Genomic DNA, 19337 nt, shown 5'->3' with positions numbered 1-19337 from the left:
CGACACTAAATTGTTAAGTAAAGTAAAAACCAAAACGCATTACAAATCACTACAGGAAGACCTGAATAAGGTATGGAACTGGAGTCAGAAATGGGAAGTAGACTTCAATATTAAGAAGTGTAGCATAATGGAGTTTGGAAAAAGTAAAAATAGAATATCAGGACAATATAAAATTGGAACTAAGGAGGTAAGGAAAGTGGGATCTTTAAAAGATTTGGGAGTAATTATCTCAGATGACTTGTCCTATGATAAACAAATAAAATTGTCAGAGAATCCTAAAACTTGCTAAGATCAATAAAAGTGGCATTTACATATTTGGCCTAGACTAGAATATGTGGTGACATTGTGGCCACCCAGTACCATTAAGAATATAAAGAAAATAGAAAGAATCCAGAGAGCAGCCACAAAAATGGCCCCTGCGCTTTCAAACTTGTCATATGAAGAGAGACTGGCTAAATTGGAATTATCAACTCTGGAGCAAAGAAGAGTGAGAGGCGACCTACTGGCCACCTATAGAATCATGAAGGGCACAGAAATACTCGATTGAGAGGACTTGTTAAAATGGGACAAGAGAAACACAAGAGGACATGGAAAGAAACTCAAAAAACTTAGTTATAGGAGATATCTGAAGAACAGTTTTCCACATAGAGTGATGGACACTTGGAACAAACTGGACAAAAAAATATTGTGTGCAAAAACCATTCATGAATTTAAGAGCAAACTAGACACTGCAAGATACAAAGGTGGGACACCATGAGCATAGCTCCCCTTCCTGTAAAATACAACTATGTAAATACTAGGTAAACACAAACACACACACACACTTCAACGAACGGACGGCTTCGAGGACGTTCTGAAGAAAAAGTGAAATTTCGTGGATCCCAAAGCAAAGGAAGTACCTATTGCATTTACAGGATGGGGGGAAATTGCTCGTGGTGTAGTGGGAAAGTGAGGAAAAAGGAGAAGGGGAGGGATTACTGAGGAAAATGGAAGGAAATGAGGAAGGGGAGGACTTGACCCAGGCAGGCAGGCGTCATATAAACAAAAGGGGTCCTGACCAGCTGAGTGACGATGAAAGGTCTAACAAAAATGTAAAGATTAGAAACATAGATATGAGTACCACAGTGGAAGGTGAGAATAATAATTTCCATGGATTTAATTAATGAGGGGGGGGCGGATACCAACCTCCCCCAACTAGCAAGACTCGAAGAAAAACTTGAACAAATGACTGAACATTGGGAGAGTAGATTTAATAGAATTTCAAAAATGGCTGAAAGGGTTGAAAGATTAGAAACACTAGAGAAAGCAAACAATAACTTAACTAAGGAAGTAGAAGAACTAAAAAGACAGTTAAAAGAAGTAAAAAAGGAGAATGAAGAATTAAAGAGGAATAATAAAGAAAACAAAGAGGCCATAGCTAAAGAAGCTATGAGTTGGAAGACAACCCAAGAAGACAATAAAGTGGCATTCACTGACATAATTAAACAGCAAATGAAAGAACAAACTGAAGACTCAATTATTAAAGTGATAAGACAAAAGGAGAATATAGTAAGAGATTTAGCAGATAAAAAGAAATGTATAATTATATCAGGAATGGAAGAGAAACACAACCCAGATAGAACCACAAGAATCAAGGAGGAAAATGAAAAAGTAAGACGATTACTAGAATCAGTTCAGGAAGATGAGCCAGAAATAATGAAACAAATAGAAGAGAAATTCAGACTCGGGAAATATAGTACAGACAAGACCAGACCAATTAAGATTAAATTCAGGTCACAAACGACGGCAGAGAATATCTTATCCAAAACAGGGAAACTAGCAACAAGTGAACAATATAAAAAGGTATGGATAAAAAGGGAAATGAATAAAGAGGAAAGAGAGGAGGAAATAAGGAAAAGACATGAAGCTAAGAGAAAAAACGAGACCAGAACGGAGACAGAAATACAAGAATTCTACTGGAGAGTAGTGAATATGAAATTGAAGAAATGGAGCATAACAGAGAGAAACACAAAAGAAACAGAGAATACAATGGAAATAACAGAAAGTTAAAAGTATCCTACACAAATATAGATGGATTAATAACAGGACTGAATGAACTGAACAAATATCTGAATGAAAGAGATCCGGACATAATGGGAATTGTTGAAACAAAATTAAAAGGCCCACTACCACCCAACAGCATAGGACACAATACATATAATTATTGGATTAGAAACAGAGAGATAAAACAAGGGGGTGGAGTTATGTTCCTGACTAAGAAGGATATAAGCGTGAAGAATGTCACATATGGGAACAATACAGTAGAGATGATTATGATAGAAGTAGAAGATAGAGATAAGAAGAGCAGAAAATTTGTAATAAACTACGTGCCCCCAAAAACAGCCTCGTGGGAAGAGAATGAACATAAAAGCATGTTAGAAGACACAAGAATAACACTAAACAAGATAATGGAAGATGGAGGAAGAATAGTTATGATGGGCGACTATAATTGCAAAGAAATATGCTGGGAAGAGATGACCGTAAAGGGTGGAGAAGACTCATGGGGAAGTGTTCTACTTGAGATGATTACTGACCACACAATGACACAATGGATCCAAGAGAACACCAGGTATAGAAATGAAGAAGAACTATCGAGACTAGACCTAATATTCACATCAGAACCTGAAATAGTGGAAAAGATAGAATACCAGGCACCAATAAGCAAAAGTGACCACATATTGATAGAACTAGAACTAAATGAGAAAAAATACATAAAAAGAAATGAACAATATAGAAAAGGAAGATTGATGTATGAAAAAGCAAATTTTGATAAATTAAGAGAATTCTTCCAAAATGAAAACTGGGAAAGAATACACAAAGAAGATACAACAGTAGAAGAGAAATGGAATATTTTGACAAAAATCTATAAAAAGGGAGTAGAAAAGTATGTCCCAAGACAAAAACAGGAAAAAGAATATATAAAGTGCTGGTACAATAAAAGTTGTAGGGAGATAAAAGACAAAAGAGACAAAGCTTGGGCTAAATGGAAGAAAAACAAAATACCAGAAAAATGGAAAATATATACTTGTTATAGAAATGAATATGTACTAGCGTGCAGAGAGGAAAAGAGAAAATATGAAAAAGATGTCATAGAAAAATGTAAAGATCAACCAAAACTATTCTACAGATTTGTAAACAACAAACTGAAAAACAAACAAGATTTGGAGAAATTAAGACAAGGAGGAATTGAATACACAGAGGAAATTGAAATGGCGGAAATTATGAACAAACATTTTAAATCTGTGTTTACAAGGGAGAACATACAACCTGAAGAGATTGAATGGAAAGAGAAAGTCCCCCCTATGAAAGAAATAGAAGTAACAAAGAATGAAATAATGAAACACTTGAGTAATCTTGATGTCAGAAAATCCCATGGACCAGATGAAATAGCAAACTGGATTTTGAAAGAATGCAGGAATGAACTGGCAGACATAATACATAGCATAATAAACAGTTCCTTGAAAGAAGGTAAAGGTCCAGAAGATTGGAAAAAAGCAAATATAGTACCTATATATAAAGGGGGAAATAAAGAAGACCCTAACAACTATAGGCCAGTCTCTCTAACAAGTACAATAGCAAAAATTTGTGAAAGAATTGTCAAAAATAGATGGGTAAAATATTTAGAAAAAAACAATGTGCTAAATCCAAGACAATTTGGATTCAGACAAGCACGATCATGCGTCACCAATTTAATATGTTTCTATTCAAGGCTAATAGATATAATACAAGAAAGAGATGGATGGGCTGATTGCGCATTTCTAGACCTAAAAAAAGCCTTTGACAAAGTACCACATAAAAAGTTGCTTAAGAAATTAGAAAGTGAAGGAGGAATACAGGGCAAACTACTAAATTGGATGGAAGACTTTTTGCAAGAAAGAAAAATGAGAGTAGTGATAAGAGACCAACACTCAAACTGGGATGAAGTAATAAGCGGTGTTCCACAAGGAACGGTTCTGGCCCCAATAATGTTTGCTATATATATTAATGATATGGAGGAAGGAATTGAAAGCTATATGAGCTTCTTTGCAGATGATGCAAAACTATTGAAAAAAGTGAACACGGAAGAAGATTGTGAATCACTACAGAGAGATCTAAACAAAGTACAAGAATGGAGTAGGAAGTGGGAAATGGAGTTCAATACAAAGAAGTGTAGTATAATGGAATTTGGAAAAAGTAAAAACAGAATAACAGGATCATATAAATTGGGAGAAGAAGGAATAAAAAAAGTAGAATATGAAAAGGACCTGGGAGTCATTGTTATGAATATGTCACCTGAGAAACATATAAATAAGATTTTTGGAGAAACCTATAATATAATAAGAACAATCAAAGTTGCATTTACATATCTGGATGAAGAAATGGTGAAGAAAATTCTAATCACCCTGATAAGACCAAGATTGGAATATGCAGCAACGATATGGTCACCAAGTACAAAAAAATGTATAAAAAAAAAACTTGAAAGAATACAAAGAGCAATTACAAAATTGGCACCTACACTCACAAAACTATCATATGAAGAGAGACTAGCAAAACTTGAACTACAGACACTAGAGCAAAGAAGAGAGAGAGGAGATTTGATAACTATTTACAGAATCATGAAAGGCATAGAAATTACTGATAGACAGAATCTGATAAAATGGGATGATAGAAAACAAGAGGACATGGAAAGAAAATCAAAAAGGACAGCTATAGAAGAGACCTGAAAAAGAACAGCTTTCCTCACAGAGTAATAGACAGTTGGAACAAGTTAGATGAGAAAGTGGTGTGTGCAAAAACAATACATGAATTTAAAAATAGTTTAGATAAAATGAGATATGAAGACGGGATACCACGAGCATAGCTCCCCTTCCCGTAAAATACAACTAGGTAAATACATACCTGGAGTTCTGTGCTGTTCTCGAAGTTGAAGGCTGAAGGTCTGCCCTCGAGGGTCGAGAATGCCACATTTCCTCCTGTTAAGGGTGAGATGTCCGAGAATTCTGAGGTGCACAGTGCTCGTGTCTCATCCTCACGCCGGACATAGGTTGAGTCCGGGAACCCATAGGTGTCGCGACAAGACCCACTGAAGGAAGAAGAGGGCCAAATGGAGAGGTTAGCTCGAGAATACATGTAGTGTTCTTACCTAAGCTGAATAAAATCATCAGGTATTTGAGCTATCACAAAACAACCTACCATTCCACACTACAAAATTGTATAGTGTTAGCTAGAACAAAAGCTTTAGACAAAATTCCATTTGGGAAAGTAGGGAAGGGAATTGAAAGATCTTTCTAATATTATTATTCTTATAAACATATGCAGAGATGTATTTCTTTACACTATAATCATCTGGCCTGATCCAAACTAAAACCCTTGCAGACAGGTCCCACACCACTGGGGAACACCAGGGGTGATCTTCGGAGGGTCAATGACGGGTTTTCTCTTGCTACTGTTAACAAGCATCACTGGCTGGTGGATGCACAACAGATTTTGGGGCACGGGTAAAGTGGCCATATACAAGTACTAGATGTGTGGGATGGCCTTGTATTTACCTAGTTGTATTTTACAGAACGAGAGCTATGCTCATAGTGACCTGTTTTCATATCTCTCCGCATCCAGTTTATTCTTAAAATCTTGTATAATTTTGGCACTCACAGTTTCTCCATTTAGTTTGTTCCAGACATCAATCACTGTATGTGGGAAGCTATTCTTTTTCAAATCTCTTCTGTAACTGTCCTTCTTTAGCTTCTCGTGTCCTCATTTCTCTTCTGTCCCATTTTAATAAGTCATCTCTATTAAGAATTTCCATCCCTTTCATAATACTGTATATGGTCAACAACTCACCTATTTCTATTCTATGTTCCAGTTTTGATTGATGCAATTTATCCAATCTTTGTTCATATATCAAATTTGAGAGTGTGGATGCCATTTTTGTCGCTGCTCTTTGAATTCTTTCTAATTTTCTTATGTTTTTTTTTTTTTTGTGCTAAGTGCCCATAGTGTTGCAGCATACTCTAATTTAGGTCTTATCAGTGCAACCACTATTTTCTTTACAATTTCTTCATCCATGGATCATGCATATGGATGTGTGTGTGTATTTACCCAGTTGTATTTACCTAGTTGTATTTTACGGGAAGGGGAGCTATGCTCATGGTGTCCCGTCTCCATATCTCATTTTATCTAGACTGTTTTTAAATCTGTGTCATTTTTGCACGCACCACATTCTCATCTAACTTGTTCCAAACGTCTGTTATCCTATGGGGAAAGCTGTTCTTTTTCAGGTCTCTTCTATAATTGTTTTCTTGATTTTCTTTCCATGTACTCCTGTATCTCTTCTATCGCATTTTATTAGATCCTCTCTATCAACAATTTCCATGCCTTTCATGATTCTATAAATAGTTATCAAGTCTCCTCTCTCTTCTTTGCTCCAATGTCTGTAGTTCAAGTTTTGCCAGCCTCTCCTCATATGATAGTTCTGAGAGTGTCGGTGCCAATTTTGTAATTGCTCTCTGTATTCTTTCAAGTTTTGTTATATATATTTTTTTTGCACTTGGTGACCATGTCGTCTCTGCATACTCCAATTTTGATCTTATCAAAGTGACTAGTATTTTCTTCACCATTTCTTTGTCCAGGTATGTAAATGCCACTTTGATTGTTCTTATTAAATTATAAGTTTCTCCAAAAATCTTGTTTATATGTTTCTCAGGGGACATATTATTCATAATAATGACTCCTAGGTCCTTCTCTTTTTCCACCTTTTTAATTTCTTCCTCTCCCAATGTATATGATCCCACTATTCTTTTTTGCTTCTTCCAAATTCCATTATACTACACTTCTTAATGTTGAATTCCATTTCCCACTTCCTACTCCATTCCTATACTTTATTGATATCACTCTGCAGCAACTCACAATCTTCTTCAGTGTTCACTTTTTTCAACATTTTTGCATCGTCTGCAAAGAAGCTCATATAATGTATATAAAGACAGACAAATATGGAGGTGAGGTGGCAAAATGAAACGCTAAAGTTAGAGTATGGAGCTTTATTCAGAACCAGACGTTTCGACCTCTTGGGCCTTCCTCAGTGGACTGAATACAGAATAAGAATCAAAGTCCGTCAACAGCTTACATTGTGATCTGATGACCCTGCATGATCTCATCCCGGTCTTGTCGTCCCCCCACACTTGCCAACTGCCAGCTGTGCGAACGTTTGGGCCCAGGACATAAACCCCCTATGAGAATTTGTTGTTTTCTCTGTGGCAATATATGCCGCCTCCAAAGCTTTCCTTTTCTTTCTTTTTTCCAGTTTCCTATGTAGAATGTGGGCTTCTATCCAGTTTGGCAAATTATTTTCTTCATCGATATGAACTACTAGGGCATTTGAACTACTAGGGCATTAAAACTACACCCAAAGACCTTTATTACGCACAGATACTCTCTTCTCTTCCTCCACAACCACCAAATACCAGCCTCCGGAAACATATTCATAATCATATCACTCACCGCTCCATTAACACACTGAAAGACAACACACTGCTGCATGCCAGACCCCCTGATATCCACCCTTCTGAATCCTCTCTCCCACGAAAGAACAGAGTCCACTTGGCCAGACTGCGATGCGGTCACCACCCAGCACTTCTAAGCTACCAGAAGAGGCTGGACGACCGTGTTGTGAACAGCTGCCCAGGATGTAACACTTCACCCCATACCATACAACACATAATGGAAGACTGCATTATACACAATCATGCACGCAAACAACACAACATACACTCTATAAAGGATTTGTGGGAAAACCCAGTTTCGGCTGTGGCCTTCCTTGGGGAGACGGGACTGCTCGGACAGACAGTCTAGGGAACGACAACAACAACAACAACTAGGGCATTTGATGTTCTGTGATGTTTCACATCCTTCTTGTGTTCTTCTAATCTTCTGTCCATGCCGCGTCCTGTCTCAGCGATGTAAATTTTCTCACAACCTGTACAAGGAATTCTATAAACAACACTTTTATTTTCTTGTCAATTCTCTGTGTTTCTGGTAACTCGCCAATTCTCTTTCCTGCTGATGTTACTAAATCTATTCTGGTGTCCATTAAAAAACTACTAATTATTGGTGCATATCTCGAGTTAGGAACTGAAATAAATATTTTGTCCTTGCTGGTGCTGTTGTCTGTAGGTGTTGTGTTCCTTTCCATAATTTTGATGGCTTTGTGTTTCATAAGGAAGCCTAAAGCATACATTCATTTTTATTCAGCTAACAGTACTAGAGTCAAATCAGGGATAATAATCAGATTCATGTTAAGAGCCCTAAGGATATGTAGCAAAGATTTTTTACAGGATGAGCTTAACCATATCTTTAAATCCTTCCAAGAATTAGCATATCCTTATAAAATTAAAACACAAAGCCATCAAAATTATGGGAAGGAACACAACAGCTATAGACAACAGCACCAGCAAGGACAAAATGTTTATTTCAGTTCCTAACTCGAGATACGCACCAATAATTAGTAGTTTTTTAAAGGACACCAGAATAAATTTAGTAACATCAGCAGGAAAGAGAATTGGTGAATACCAGAAACACAGAGAATTTACAAGAAAATAAAAGTGTTGTTTATAGAATTCCTTGTACAGGTTGTGAGAAAGTTTACATCGGTGAGACAGGATGCAGTATTGACAAAAGACTAGAAGAACATGAGGGATGTGAAACATCACAGAACATCAAATGCCCTAGTAGTTCATATCGATGAAGAAAATAATTTGCCAAACTGGAAAGAAGCCCACATTCTACATAGGAAACTGAAAAAAAAAGAAAAGAAAAGGAAAGCTTTGGAGGCGTCATACATTGCCACCAAGAAAACAACAAATTCTCGTAGGGGGTTCATATCCTGGGGCCCAAACGCCTGCACAGCTAGTAGTTGGTGAGTGTGGGGGATGAGGTCACGCAGGGTCATCAGATCACTATGTAAGCTGTTGACGGACTTTGATTCTTATTCAGTATTCAGTCCACTGAGGAAGGCCCTAGAGGTCAAAACGTCTGGTTCTGAATAAAGCTCCATACTCTGGCCTTAACGTTTCATCTTGCCACCTCACCTCCAAGCTCATATAACTTTCAATTCCTTCATCCATATCATCAATCTATATAGCAAACATTATTTTGGCCAAAACTGTTCCTTGTGGAACTCCACTAATCACTTCATCCCAATCGGGATGTTTGTCTCTTATCACCACTCTCATTTTCCTTTCATGCAAGAAGTCTTCTACCCACTTAAATAGTTTGCCCTGCATTCCTCCTGCAGCTTCTAATTTCTTTAGCAATTTCTAATGTGTCACCTTTTCAAAAGCTTTTTTCAGGTCTAGAAAGGCACAATCAGCCCATCCATCTCTTTCCTGTGTTATATCTATTAGTCTTGAATAGAAACACATCAAATTTGTGACACTTGATCTTCCTTGTCTAAATCCAAACTGCCTCAGATTTAGTACATTGTTTTATTCTTTCACAAATTTTAGGTACCGTACTTGTAAGAGAGACCAGTCTATAGTTTGTAGTGTCTTCTTTGTTTCCCCCCTTATATATTGGTACTATATTTGCCCTTTTCCAAACTTCTGGAACTTATCCTTCCTTCAGTGAACTGCTTATTAGACTATGTATTTTTTCTGTTAGTTCATTACTGCATTCTCTCAAAATCCAGTTTCCCATTTCACCTGGACCATGCAATTTTCTAACATAGGGGGGCATTCCCCTCCCACTTGACATCTCTAAATTGTATGTTCTCCCTCGTAAACACCGATTTCAAATCCTTGTTCATAATTTCTGCCATTTCTATTTCCTCTGTGTATTCTATTCCTCCTTGTAGTTTCACTAATTCTTGTTTCTTTTTCGTATTTTCTCTTTTCTTCTCTGCACACTTGAACATATTGATTTCTATAACAAGTATATATTTTCCATTTGTTTTTGTTTTTTGTCTTTCCTCCATTTTATCCAAGCTTTATCCCTTTCATCTTTTAACTCGCTACATCTTTTGTTGTACCAACATTGTACATATCCTTTTCTTGATTTTGTCTTGGAACATACTTTTCCACTCCTTATAAATTTTTGTCAAAATTTTCCATTTCTCTTCTACTGTTGTTTCCTCTTTGTATAACCTTCCCCAGTCTGCCTTTTGAAAAAAAAAAAAAATCATTTTATCAAAATTTGTTTTTCCATACATCATTCTTCCCTTTCTATATTGTTGGGTTTTTTCCCATGCATTTTTCTTCATTCAGTTCCAGTTCAACTAATATGTGGTCACTTTTACTTAGTAGTGTCTTATATTCAATCTTGTCCACTATTTCAGGTTCTGATGTGATTATTAGGTCTAGTCTCGATGGCTTTTCCTCATTTCTATAGCTAGTAGTGTCTTGTATCCATTGTATGTTCTATAATCATATCAAGTAGTACATTTCCCCATAGGTCGTCTCCACCCTTCATTGTCATCTCTTCCCAGCAGATTTCTTTACAATTAAAGTCACCCATTGTCTTTTCTTCCTCCATCTTCCATTATCTTTAGTGTTATCCTTGTGTCTTCTAACATATACAGTATTTGTGTTCTCTCTCTTCCCACGAAGCCGTTTTAGGAGGCCCGTAATTTATCACAAACTTCCTGCCCTTCTTGCCCCTGTCCTCTATTTCCATCATAATTATCTCCACTCTATTCTTTCCAAATGTAACATTCCTCACATTTATATCCTTCTTAGTCAGGAACATAACTCCACCCCCTTGTTTTACTTCTCCGTTTCGAATCCAATAATTATATACACCATGTCCTACAGTATTGAGCTGCTGTTATCTATATTTCTAATTTTAACCCCTTTACTGACTTGTTCGACTTCAGCTGTGTCGTCTGCACATCTTTTGTTTACACCCCTTCTGACGTCCGAGGCCTGTCCCTCCCCTTCCTCATTTTCTTCCATTTTCCTCAACAATTCCTCCCCTTCTCCTTTTTCTTCGCCTGACCACTACACCAGGAGCTTTCCCTTCCCTACTAATACAACACAGGTACTCCCTCGTCGTTGAAATCCACGAAAATTGCCGTTTTTCCGGAGTTCCAATCTTCTTCGCCAGTCCGACGTGTGTGTGTGTATTTACCTAGTTGTATTTTATGGGAAGGGGAGCTATGCTCGTGATGTCCCGTCTTCATATCTCATTTTATCTAAACTATTTTTAAATTCATGTATTGTTTTTGCACACACCACTTTCTCATCTAACTTGTTCCAACTGTCTATTAATCTGTGAGGAAAGCTGTTCTTTTTCAGATCTCTTCTATAGCTGTCTTTCTTGATTTTCTTTCCGTGTCCTCTTGTATTTCTATCATCCCATTTTATTAGATCCTCTCTATCAATAATTTCTATGCCTTTCATGATTCTGTAAATAGCTATCAAACTCTCCTCCCTCTCTTCTTTGCTCTAGTGTCTGTAGTTCAAGTTTTGCTAGTCTCTCTTCATATGAAAGTTTTGAGAGTGTTGGTGCCAATTTTGTAATTGCTCTTTGTATTCTTTCAAGTTTTTTTTATACATTTTTTTTTTTTTGTACTTGGTGACCACATCGTTGCTGCATATTCCAATCTTGGTCTTATCAGTGATTAGAATTTTCTTCACCATTTCTTCATCCAGGTATATAAATGCCACTTTGATTGTTCTTATTAAATTATAAGTTTCTCTAAAAATCTTATTTATATGTTTCTCAGGTGACATATTATTCATAACAATGACTCCCAGGTCTTTTTCATATTCTACTTTTTTTATTCCTTCTTCTCCCAATTTATATGATCCTGTTATTCTGTTTTTACTTTTTCCAAATTCCATTATACTACACTTTTTAGTGTTGAACTCCATCTTCCACTTCCTACTCCATTCCCATACTTTATTTAGATCACTCTGTAGTGACTCACAATCTTCTTCCGTGTTCACTTTTTTTTAATAGTTTTGCATCATCTGCAAAGAAGCTCATATAACTTTCAATTTCTTCATCCATATCATTAATATATATAGCAAACATTATTGGGGCCAGAACTGTTCCTTGTGGAACACCACTTATTACTTCATTCCATTTTGAGTGTTTGTCTCTTATCACTACTCTCATTTTTCTTTTTTGCAAAAAGCCTTCCATCCATTTAAGCAGTTTGCCCTGTATTCCTCCTTCACTTTCTAATTTCTTAAGCAACTTCTTATGTGGTATTTTGTCAAAAGCTTTTTTTAGGTCTAGAAATGCACAATCAGCCCATCCATCTCTTTCTTGTATTATATCTATTAACCTTGAATAGAAACATATTAAATTGGTGACGCATGATCGTCCTTGTCTGAATCCAAATTGCCTTGGATAAATTTTAGCACATTATTTTTTTCTAAATATTTTACCCATCTACTTTTGACAATTCTTTCACAAATTTTTGCTATTGTACTTGTTAGAGAGACTGGTCTATAGTTGGTAGGGTCTTCTTTATTTCCCCCTTTATATATAGGTACTATATTTGCTTTTTTCCAATCTTCTGGAACCTTTCGTTCTTTCAAGGAACTGTTTATTATGCTATGTATTTTGTCTGCCAGTTCATTCCTGCATTCTTTCAAAATCCAGTTTGCTATTTCATCTGGTCCATGGGATTTTCTGACATCAAGATTACTCAAGTGTTTCATTATTTCATTCTTTGTTACTTCTATTTCTTTCATAGGGGGGACTTTCTCCATTCGATCTCTTCAGGTTGTATGTTCTCCCTTGTAAACACTGATTTATAATGCTTGTTCATGATTTCCGCCATTTCTATTTACTCTGTGTATTAAACTCCTCCTTGTCTTAATTTCTCTAAATCTTGTTTGTTTTCCAGTTTGTTGTCTACAAATCAGTAAAATAATTTTGGTTGATCTTTACATTTCTCTATGACATCTTTTTCATATTTTCTCTTTTCCTCTCTGCACACTTGTACATATTCATTTCTATAACAAGTATATATTTTCCATTTTCAGGTCTTTTGTCTTTCTTCCATTTGGTCCAAGCTTTATCTCTTTTGTCTTTTAACTCTTTACAATTTTTGTTGTACCAGCACTTTACATATTCTTTTTCTTGTTTTTGTCTTGGGACATACTTTTCCACTTTATTTATTTTTATTATTATTATTATTATTATTATTATTTTTATAATTTTTTTGTCAAAATATTCCATTTCTCTTCCACTGTTGTTTCTTCTTTGTATATTCCTTCCTAGTTTTCTTTTTGAAAGAATTCTCTTATTTTATCAAAGTTTGTTTTTTCATACATCCTTCTTCCTGTTCTATATTGTTCATTTCATGTATTTCTCATTTAGTTCCAGTTCAATCAATATGTGGTCACTTTTACTTATTGGTGTTTTATATTCAATCTTTTCCACTATTCTAGGTTCAGATGTGATTATTAGGTCTAGTCTCGATGGTTCTTCATTTCTATACCTAGTGTTCTCCTGTATTCATTGTGTTATTGTATGGTCAATAATCATCTCAAGTAGAACATTTCCCCATGAGTCGTCTCCACCCTTTACTGTCCTCTCTTCCCAGCAGACTTCTTTGCAATTAAAGTCGCCCATCATAACTATTCTTCCTCCATCTTCCATTATCTTATTTAATGTTATCCTTGTGTCTTCTAACATACTTTTATGTTCACTCTCTTCCCACGAGGCTGTTTTTGGAGGCACATAATTTATCACAAACTTTCTGCTCTTCTTATCTCTGTCTTCCACTTAGATCATAATCATCTCTACTGTATTCTTTCCATATGTGATACACCTCACGTTTATATCCTTCTTTGTCAGGAACATAACTCCACCCCCTTGTTTTGTCTTTCTGTTTCTAATCCAATAATTATATGCATCATGTCCTACACTGTTGGGTGGTAGTGGACCTTTTAATTTCGTTTCTACAATTCCCATTATGTCCGGTTCTTTTTCCTTCAGATAATCATTCAGCTCATTCAATCCTGTTAAATACATCTATACCTGTGTAAGACACTCCTAGTTTTCTGCCACTTCCATTGTATTCTCTGTTTTCCTTTTGTTTTTCTCTAGTATGTCGTATTTCCTTACTTTCATATTCATTACTCTCCAATAGAATTTATCTTTTTCTGACTCTGTTCTGTTCTCGTTTTTTTCCTTAGATTCATGTCTTTTCATTTTTTCCTCCTCTCTTTCCTCTTTATTAATTTATCTTTTTATCCATACCTTTTTATATTGTTCACTTGCTGCTAGTTACCCTGTTTTTGCTAAGATATTCTCTGCCGTCGTTTGTGACCTGAATTTAATCTTAATTGGTCTGGTCTTATCTGTACTATACTTTCCGAGTCTAAACATCTCTTCAATTTGTTTCATAATTTCAGGTTCATCTTCCTGAACTAATTTAAGTAAACTGATTACTTTTTATTTTTCCTCATTGATTCTTGTGGTTCTATTTAGGTTATGTTTCTCTTCCATTCCTAATATAATTATACATTTCTTTTTATCTGCTAAGTCTCTTACTATATTCTCCTTCTGTCTCATCACTTTGATAACTGAGTCTTCAGTTTGTTCTTTCATTTGCTGTTTAATTATGTCAGTAAATGCAACTTTACTGTTTTCTTGGATTTTTTTCCAACCCTGTGCTTTTTTTGCTATGGCCTCTTTATTGTATTTATTATTCCTCTTTAATTCCTCATTCTCCTCTTTTACTTCTTTTAATTCTTCTATTTCTTTAGTTAAGTTTTTGTTCACCTTCTCTAGTTCTTCCAACTTTTCAACTCTGCGCAATCTTTGCTATGTTACCGAACCTATTCTCCCAATGTTCGGTCATTTCTTCAAGTTTTTCCTCTAGTCTTGCTAATCGGGGGAGGTTGGTATCCGGCCCCCCCTCATTAAATCCCTGGAAATTATTATCCTTACCTTCCATTGTGCTGCTCTTATCTATATTTCTAATCTTTACATTTTTGTTAATCCCCTCACCAAAATCATAGGTCCTCCGTTTGTTTACAAGACGCCTGGCCTCCTGGACCAAGTCCTCCTCTTCCTCATTTCCTTCCATTTCCCTCAGTAATCCCTCTCCTTCTTTTTCCTCACTCTCCCACTACACCACGAGCTTTCCCCTTCCCTGTAAATACAATAAGGTACTTCATTTGCGTTGAGATCCACGAAAATTTCACTTTTTCTTCAGAACTCCAATCTTCGCCGTCCATCCGACGAAAGTGTGTGTGTGTGTGTGTGTGTGTGTGTGTGTACGTGTGTTTGTTTTGTCCAAACAAGGCAATCAGTGAAGCCCGACTGGGCACAAACATATTTACGTATGAAGCCTTACCACTAGCACTCTCTTTTGGTATCTGCACCATGGCAATGGTGAATGAGTGACCTGAGTTCTCCTGATTTTCCCACCTGGAGCTGTACAAGAACCATTTGGATCCCTCTCCCCAAATCCCTTGAATGAAGCCCATTGGATAACTTAGGCTCCCCCAGTTGTGTGTGAAGCTTTGCACTCGAAGCTTGTCTGAACCCACCTGTAGTACTGGTATGGCACCCATTCACTATCCTCCGATGTTCTCTTCAAAATGGCGAAGGACTCTGGGCGAGGCGAGCGGAAGAACAGTCTGACGTAGGTGATGTCGAAAGCTTTCACTGTAAAGAGAGGACAAGGCGTTAGAACATTAAACCTGCACGCATGAAGTTCCTAGGCAAACATAAACAAGTAGACGGGAGTGCTTTTAATAATTTGGAGTTTGGTCGCAATAGTTTGAAGGCACCTGGCAGGGGGCATAAACAGTGGGAAATTGGACACTCGGTGTTCCTAACCGTTGATGTAAAAACTGGAAATCAGACGTCACTACTATAGACACCCAAGAACTGAACCATTTAATATGAAAAATAATACGTGATAATATATTTTGCAGTTGTTGCTTCAATACGACTTTGTTCTAACACTTATTGTTAGAAATATAACAACCATATTGGATAATTCTGGTATGACATGGGTCACTTTTGGGTGTCCGCGTAGTATATCTGCACTCCACAGTTAACGGATACCTTTGTAGTATCATTACCTGCTCACAGATGGCGCCGCAATCGCGCCCCTTTGCTGTATTGCAAATATCCTTGATAACCAGTATCGTACTGAAGCAATATATACATGAATCCAATGACGTGCAATGCCATCTACTGGGGTATCGAGATACTAGAGGGTTCTCAGTTATTTTTGGAATAAAACAATCGGTTTGTTATGTTAGATATGGCAAATGCATTGTTTATGGTTGATGCATTAAATGTGAAACATGTAAAATAATATCCCCCACCGGGTCGTCGTCGCCAATGTCCCGTAACGACTGTGACGTCACGTGAATATCAACATGAGATGACCATGTGAACAAATGACAAATGACACACCAAACACAAAATGCAAACGACCGTACGACGTATCAAACTATACAAATACTTCCGTCGTTGTTTCGCATTTACGACGACTTTATTGATAAGAAATAATGTAAGATATAAGGCGTAAGAGAATTTAGTATTCAACAAAGAAAAATTTATTTGTTTTGTTTCCATACATCGTGAGTTACGTTAGGGTGTGCTGGAGTAGCTTATATGGTGTGTGAAGAATAGCGATTGGGTGCGAGAAACCCAAGTATCAATTACGAACAATGAGTATGAGGTGAATGTAAGATTCAATGGTTAATTTGCTGTCTCATGAATCCCTTATAATGATGATTAGCAGTTTAGGAAAAATTGTCCAAGTATTGCTTGGTTATATCGTATTTAGGATTTTTTTTTCGTTGACATATAATTGAAAAAGCGCCCACCAGTTTGCCTTGGCAAGTGAAGTGAAAACAAGACCAGTTTTCTACGAATGTTGTTATAAGATAATAAGATTACGTCAGAATTGCTATTGAGGAACCTATCATCTGAACAGGTTTTTTAAACGTGGTTCTCAACCTTTTTCATACCATTCCATCCTTCATGAAATTTTAACGTTCGTGTGATTCCCCTTCATTTTTTCTACCAAATCCCACCTCGTAAAATATTACACACACACACACACACACACACACACACACACACACACACACACGGCTCGGTGGCGGATTGGTAACGCGCTGGCCTCACAAGCCAGAGAACCGGGGTTCGATTCCCCGTCCGGGCGGAGATAATTTGGGTTTGTCTCCTTTCACGTGTAACCCCTGTTCACCTAGCAGTGAGTAGATACGGGATGTTAGTCAAGGAGTTGTGACCTTGCTGTCCCGGTGTGTGGTGTGTGAGTGGTCTCAGACCTACCCAAAAATCGGCAAATAATGGAGCTCTGAGCTCGCTGCCGTAGGGTGGTGTCTGGCTGTCTCGATAGAGGCTGCAGCAGATCCGAGGTGAATACACACACACACACACATGTATATATATATATATATATATATATATATATTTATACATATATATATACATAAATATAAATATACATATATGTATACATATACATATATATATATACACATGTATACATATATATATACATATATATATATACATATATATGTAAATATATATATATTTGTATATATATATATACACATACACATGTATACTGTATATATATATATGTATATATATACATATATGTATACTTTATATATATATATATATATATATATATATATATATATATGTGTAAATTTAGGGAGCAGGTTTTCTTGGATACATTTTCTATTAAATAATACAGCATACTCAGCACTGGAAATCTTCTTCCTTAAACTTTCTATCCTTCTCGCTATTTCCCTTTCTGTAGGAGGAAGGGAGAACACAATATCACCAAATGGAACCATAGTGATTTTGGAAATAAAAACAAATTCATTACTTACAACGTTTCGCCTATGCTTTAGGCATCTTCTGGTAATTTTAATTTTTAAATCTACAAATCATGATCATATATACAATGTATACAAAATGAACTAGGATAGGTACTTTTTTTTTAATTCTTCTTGGCGCCCCGTGGGATGCCCCGAACAGCTCCAGGGTTCCACTCATATTTAATTGTATATTAATTGCTGGTAGGTGATTCTTTATTAATACAGCTTCCATGCATTTTAATTTTCTCTTATTGGTGTTCTTTGCTAAAATCGATGTACTACTATTCAAAACTTCCCGCGAAATATTCATCTTATGAATTTTAGAAATGTGCGATTTTATTGCACCATTCTGCATATGAAAAGTAAGCCTTTGAGACAAAGTTTGAGTTGTGTGTCCAATGTACTCGTCATTACAAAGCGCACCGTCTTTGTTGAAAGGGCATGAGTATTTGTACACAACGTAACTTTGTTTTAAAATATCTTTTTCTCCTGATAAGTTGTTTTTCATGATAAGTGATGCAGTTCTGGGGTTACGATAGTATATAACCAATTGTAAGGAGTCCTCTTGCTTCTTGGGTTTACAATTTTTATAAATGATATTTTTAATGACTTTTTCATCTGTTTTATATGCGGATGTCATTGTACTTTGGTAGTAAATATTTATAGTACTCTTCGAATTTTCTGTATTACCAAGTACAGAATTAAATTTCTCCATTTTATTTCTAATTTCTTTGTCGATATCACACATCGAGAACCCATTGTTTGTCAATATTTGTTTGATTCTGTTCAATTCTTGGTGGAGGAGGTACCAGTTCGAACATATTTTAAAAGCTCTCGTAATGTACGCGCGTATAACGCTGATTTTATATTTTGATGGGCATTCACTTAAACCATTTAAGCATCTACCGGAGTTAGTTGGTTTCCTGTAAACACTCGTAGTAAATGCACCTTCTGCTCCGTCTACCCAAACATCTAGGAAGGGGATCTTGTTACCGATACTTTCCTCCACGGTAAAATGCAGGCAAGATTTTGCTTCCATCATTTCCTTAAGTGTATCGAGCTGTTCTTTACCTTCTATGTCTACGAAAATGTCATCTATATACCTAAAATACAAAAAAGGTTTAGGATTCACAGCATCAAGGATGGAGTTCTCAATATGGCACATGTATGCCTGTGCAAATAAAACCCCTAGGGGGCTGCCCATAGCTACACCGTCAATTTGGAAATACATACGGCCTGAAGGGCATCTGAAGGGTGCTTCCTTAGTGCAAACCCGGAGCATTTTCTCAAGGGTATCACGTGGTAATTTTGGTGGAGGTAAGCTATTGTGGTTAAAAACATTCTGCAGGATTATCTGAATAGTTTCTTCCACGGGAAGATTCGAAAAAAGACTTTCAACGTCCAGGGAAGCTAACTTTCCTTGAGGGGCTGTATTCCTAAGAATATCCACAAATTCATCCGTGGAACGTAGTGAGTGGA

At 36.4% G+C, this 19337-nt stretch overlaps 1 protein-coding gene, 1 long non-coding RNA gene and 1 other non-coding gene across 3 annotated transcripts in view; 2 read left to right on the top strand and 1 right to left on the bottom strand.

Annotated features, from left to right (window-relative positions):
* LOC143024638 (laminin-like protein lam-2) overlaps nt 1–19337 on the bottom strand; it is a 113294-nt gene that overhangs the window by 16128 nt on the left and 77829 nt on the right. The window contains exons 3-4 of the mRNA XM_076183549.1: nt 15528–15645; nt 4918–5101 (exon numbers count right to left, since the gene is read on the bottom strand). Of these exons, the coding sequence (XP_076039664.1) occupies nt 4918–5101; nt 15528–15645 (302 nt within the window). The remainder of the gene's footprint in view (nt 1–4917; nt 5102–15527; nt 15646–19337) is intronic.
* Nucleotides 1–19337, top strand: part of LOC143024639 (uncharacterized) — a 120985-nt gene that overhangs the window by 28898 nt on the left and 72750 nt on the right. The gene's annotated exons all lie outside the window — the stretch shown is intronic.
* Nucleotides 17093–17165, top strand: TRNAV-CAC (transfer RNA valine (anticodon CAC)). Its single transcript has one exon. It is a non-coding gene; the product is annotated as a tRNA-Val (tRNA).

This window comes from Oratosquilla oratoria, chromosome 4 (genome assembly GCF_046742065.1).
Source record: "Oratosquilla oratoria isolate Oo_2021 chromosome 4, ASM4674206v1, whole genome shotgun sequence".
Classification (NCBI taxonomy): domain Eukaryota; kingdom Metazoa; phylum Arthropoda; class Malacostraca; order Stomatopoda; family Squillidae; genus Oratosquilla; species Oratosquilla oratoria.
The sequence above is the reverse complement of the archived record's forward strand: the minus strand, read 5'-3'. Positions and strand labels throughout refer to the sequence as shown.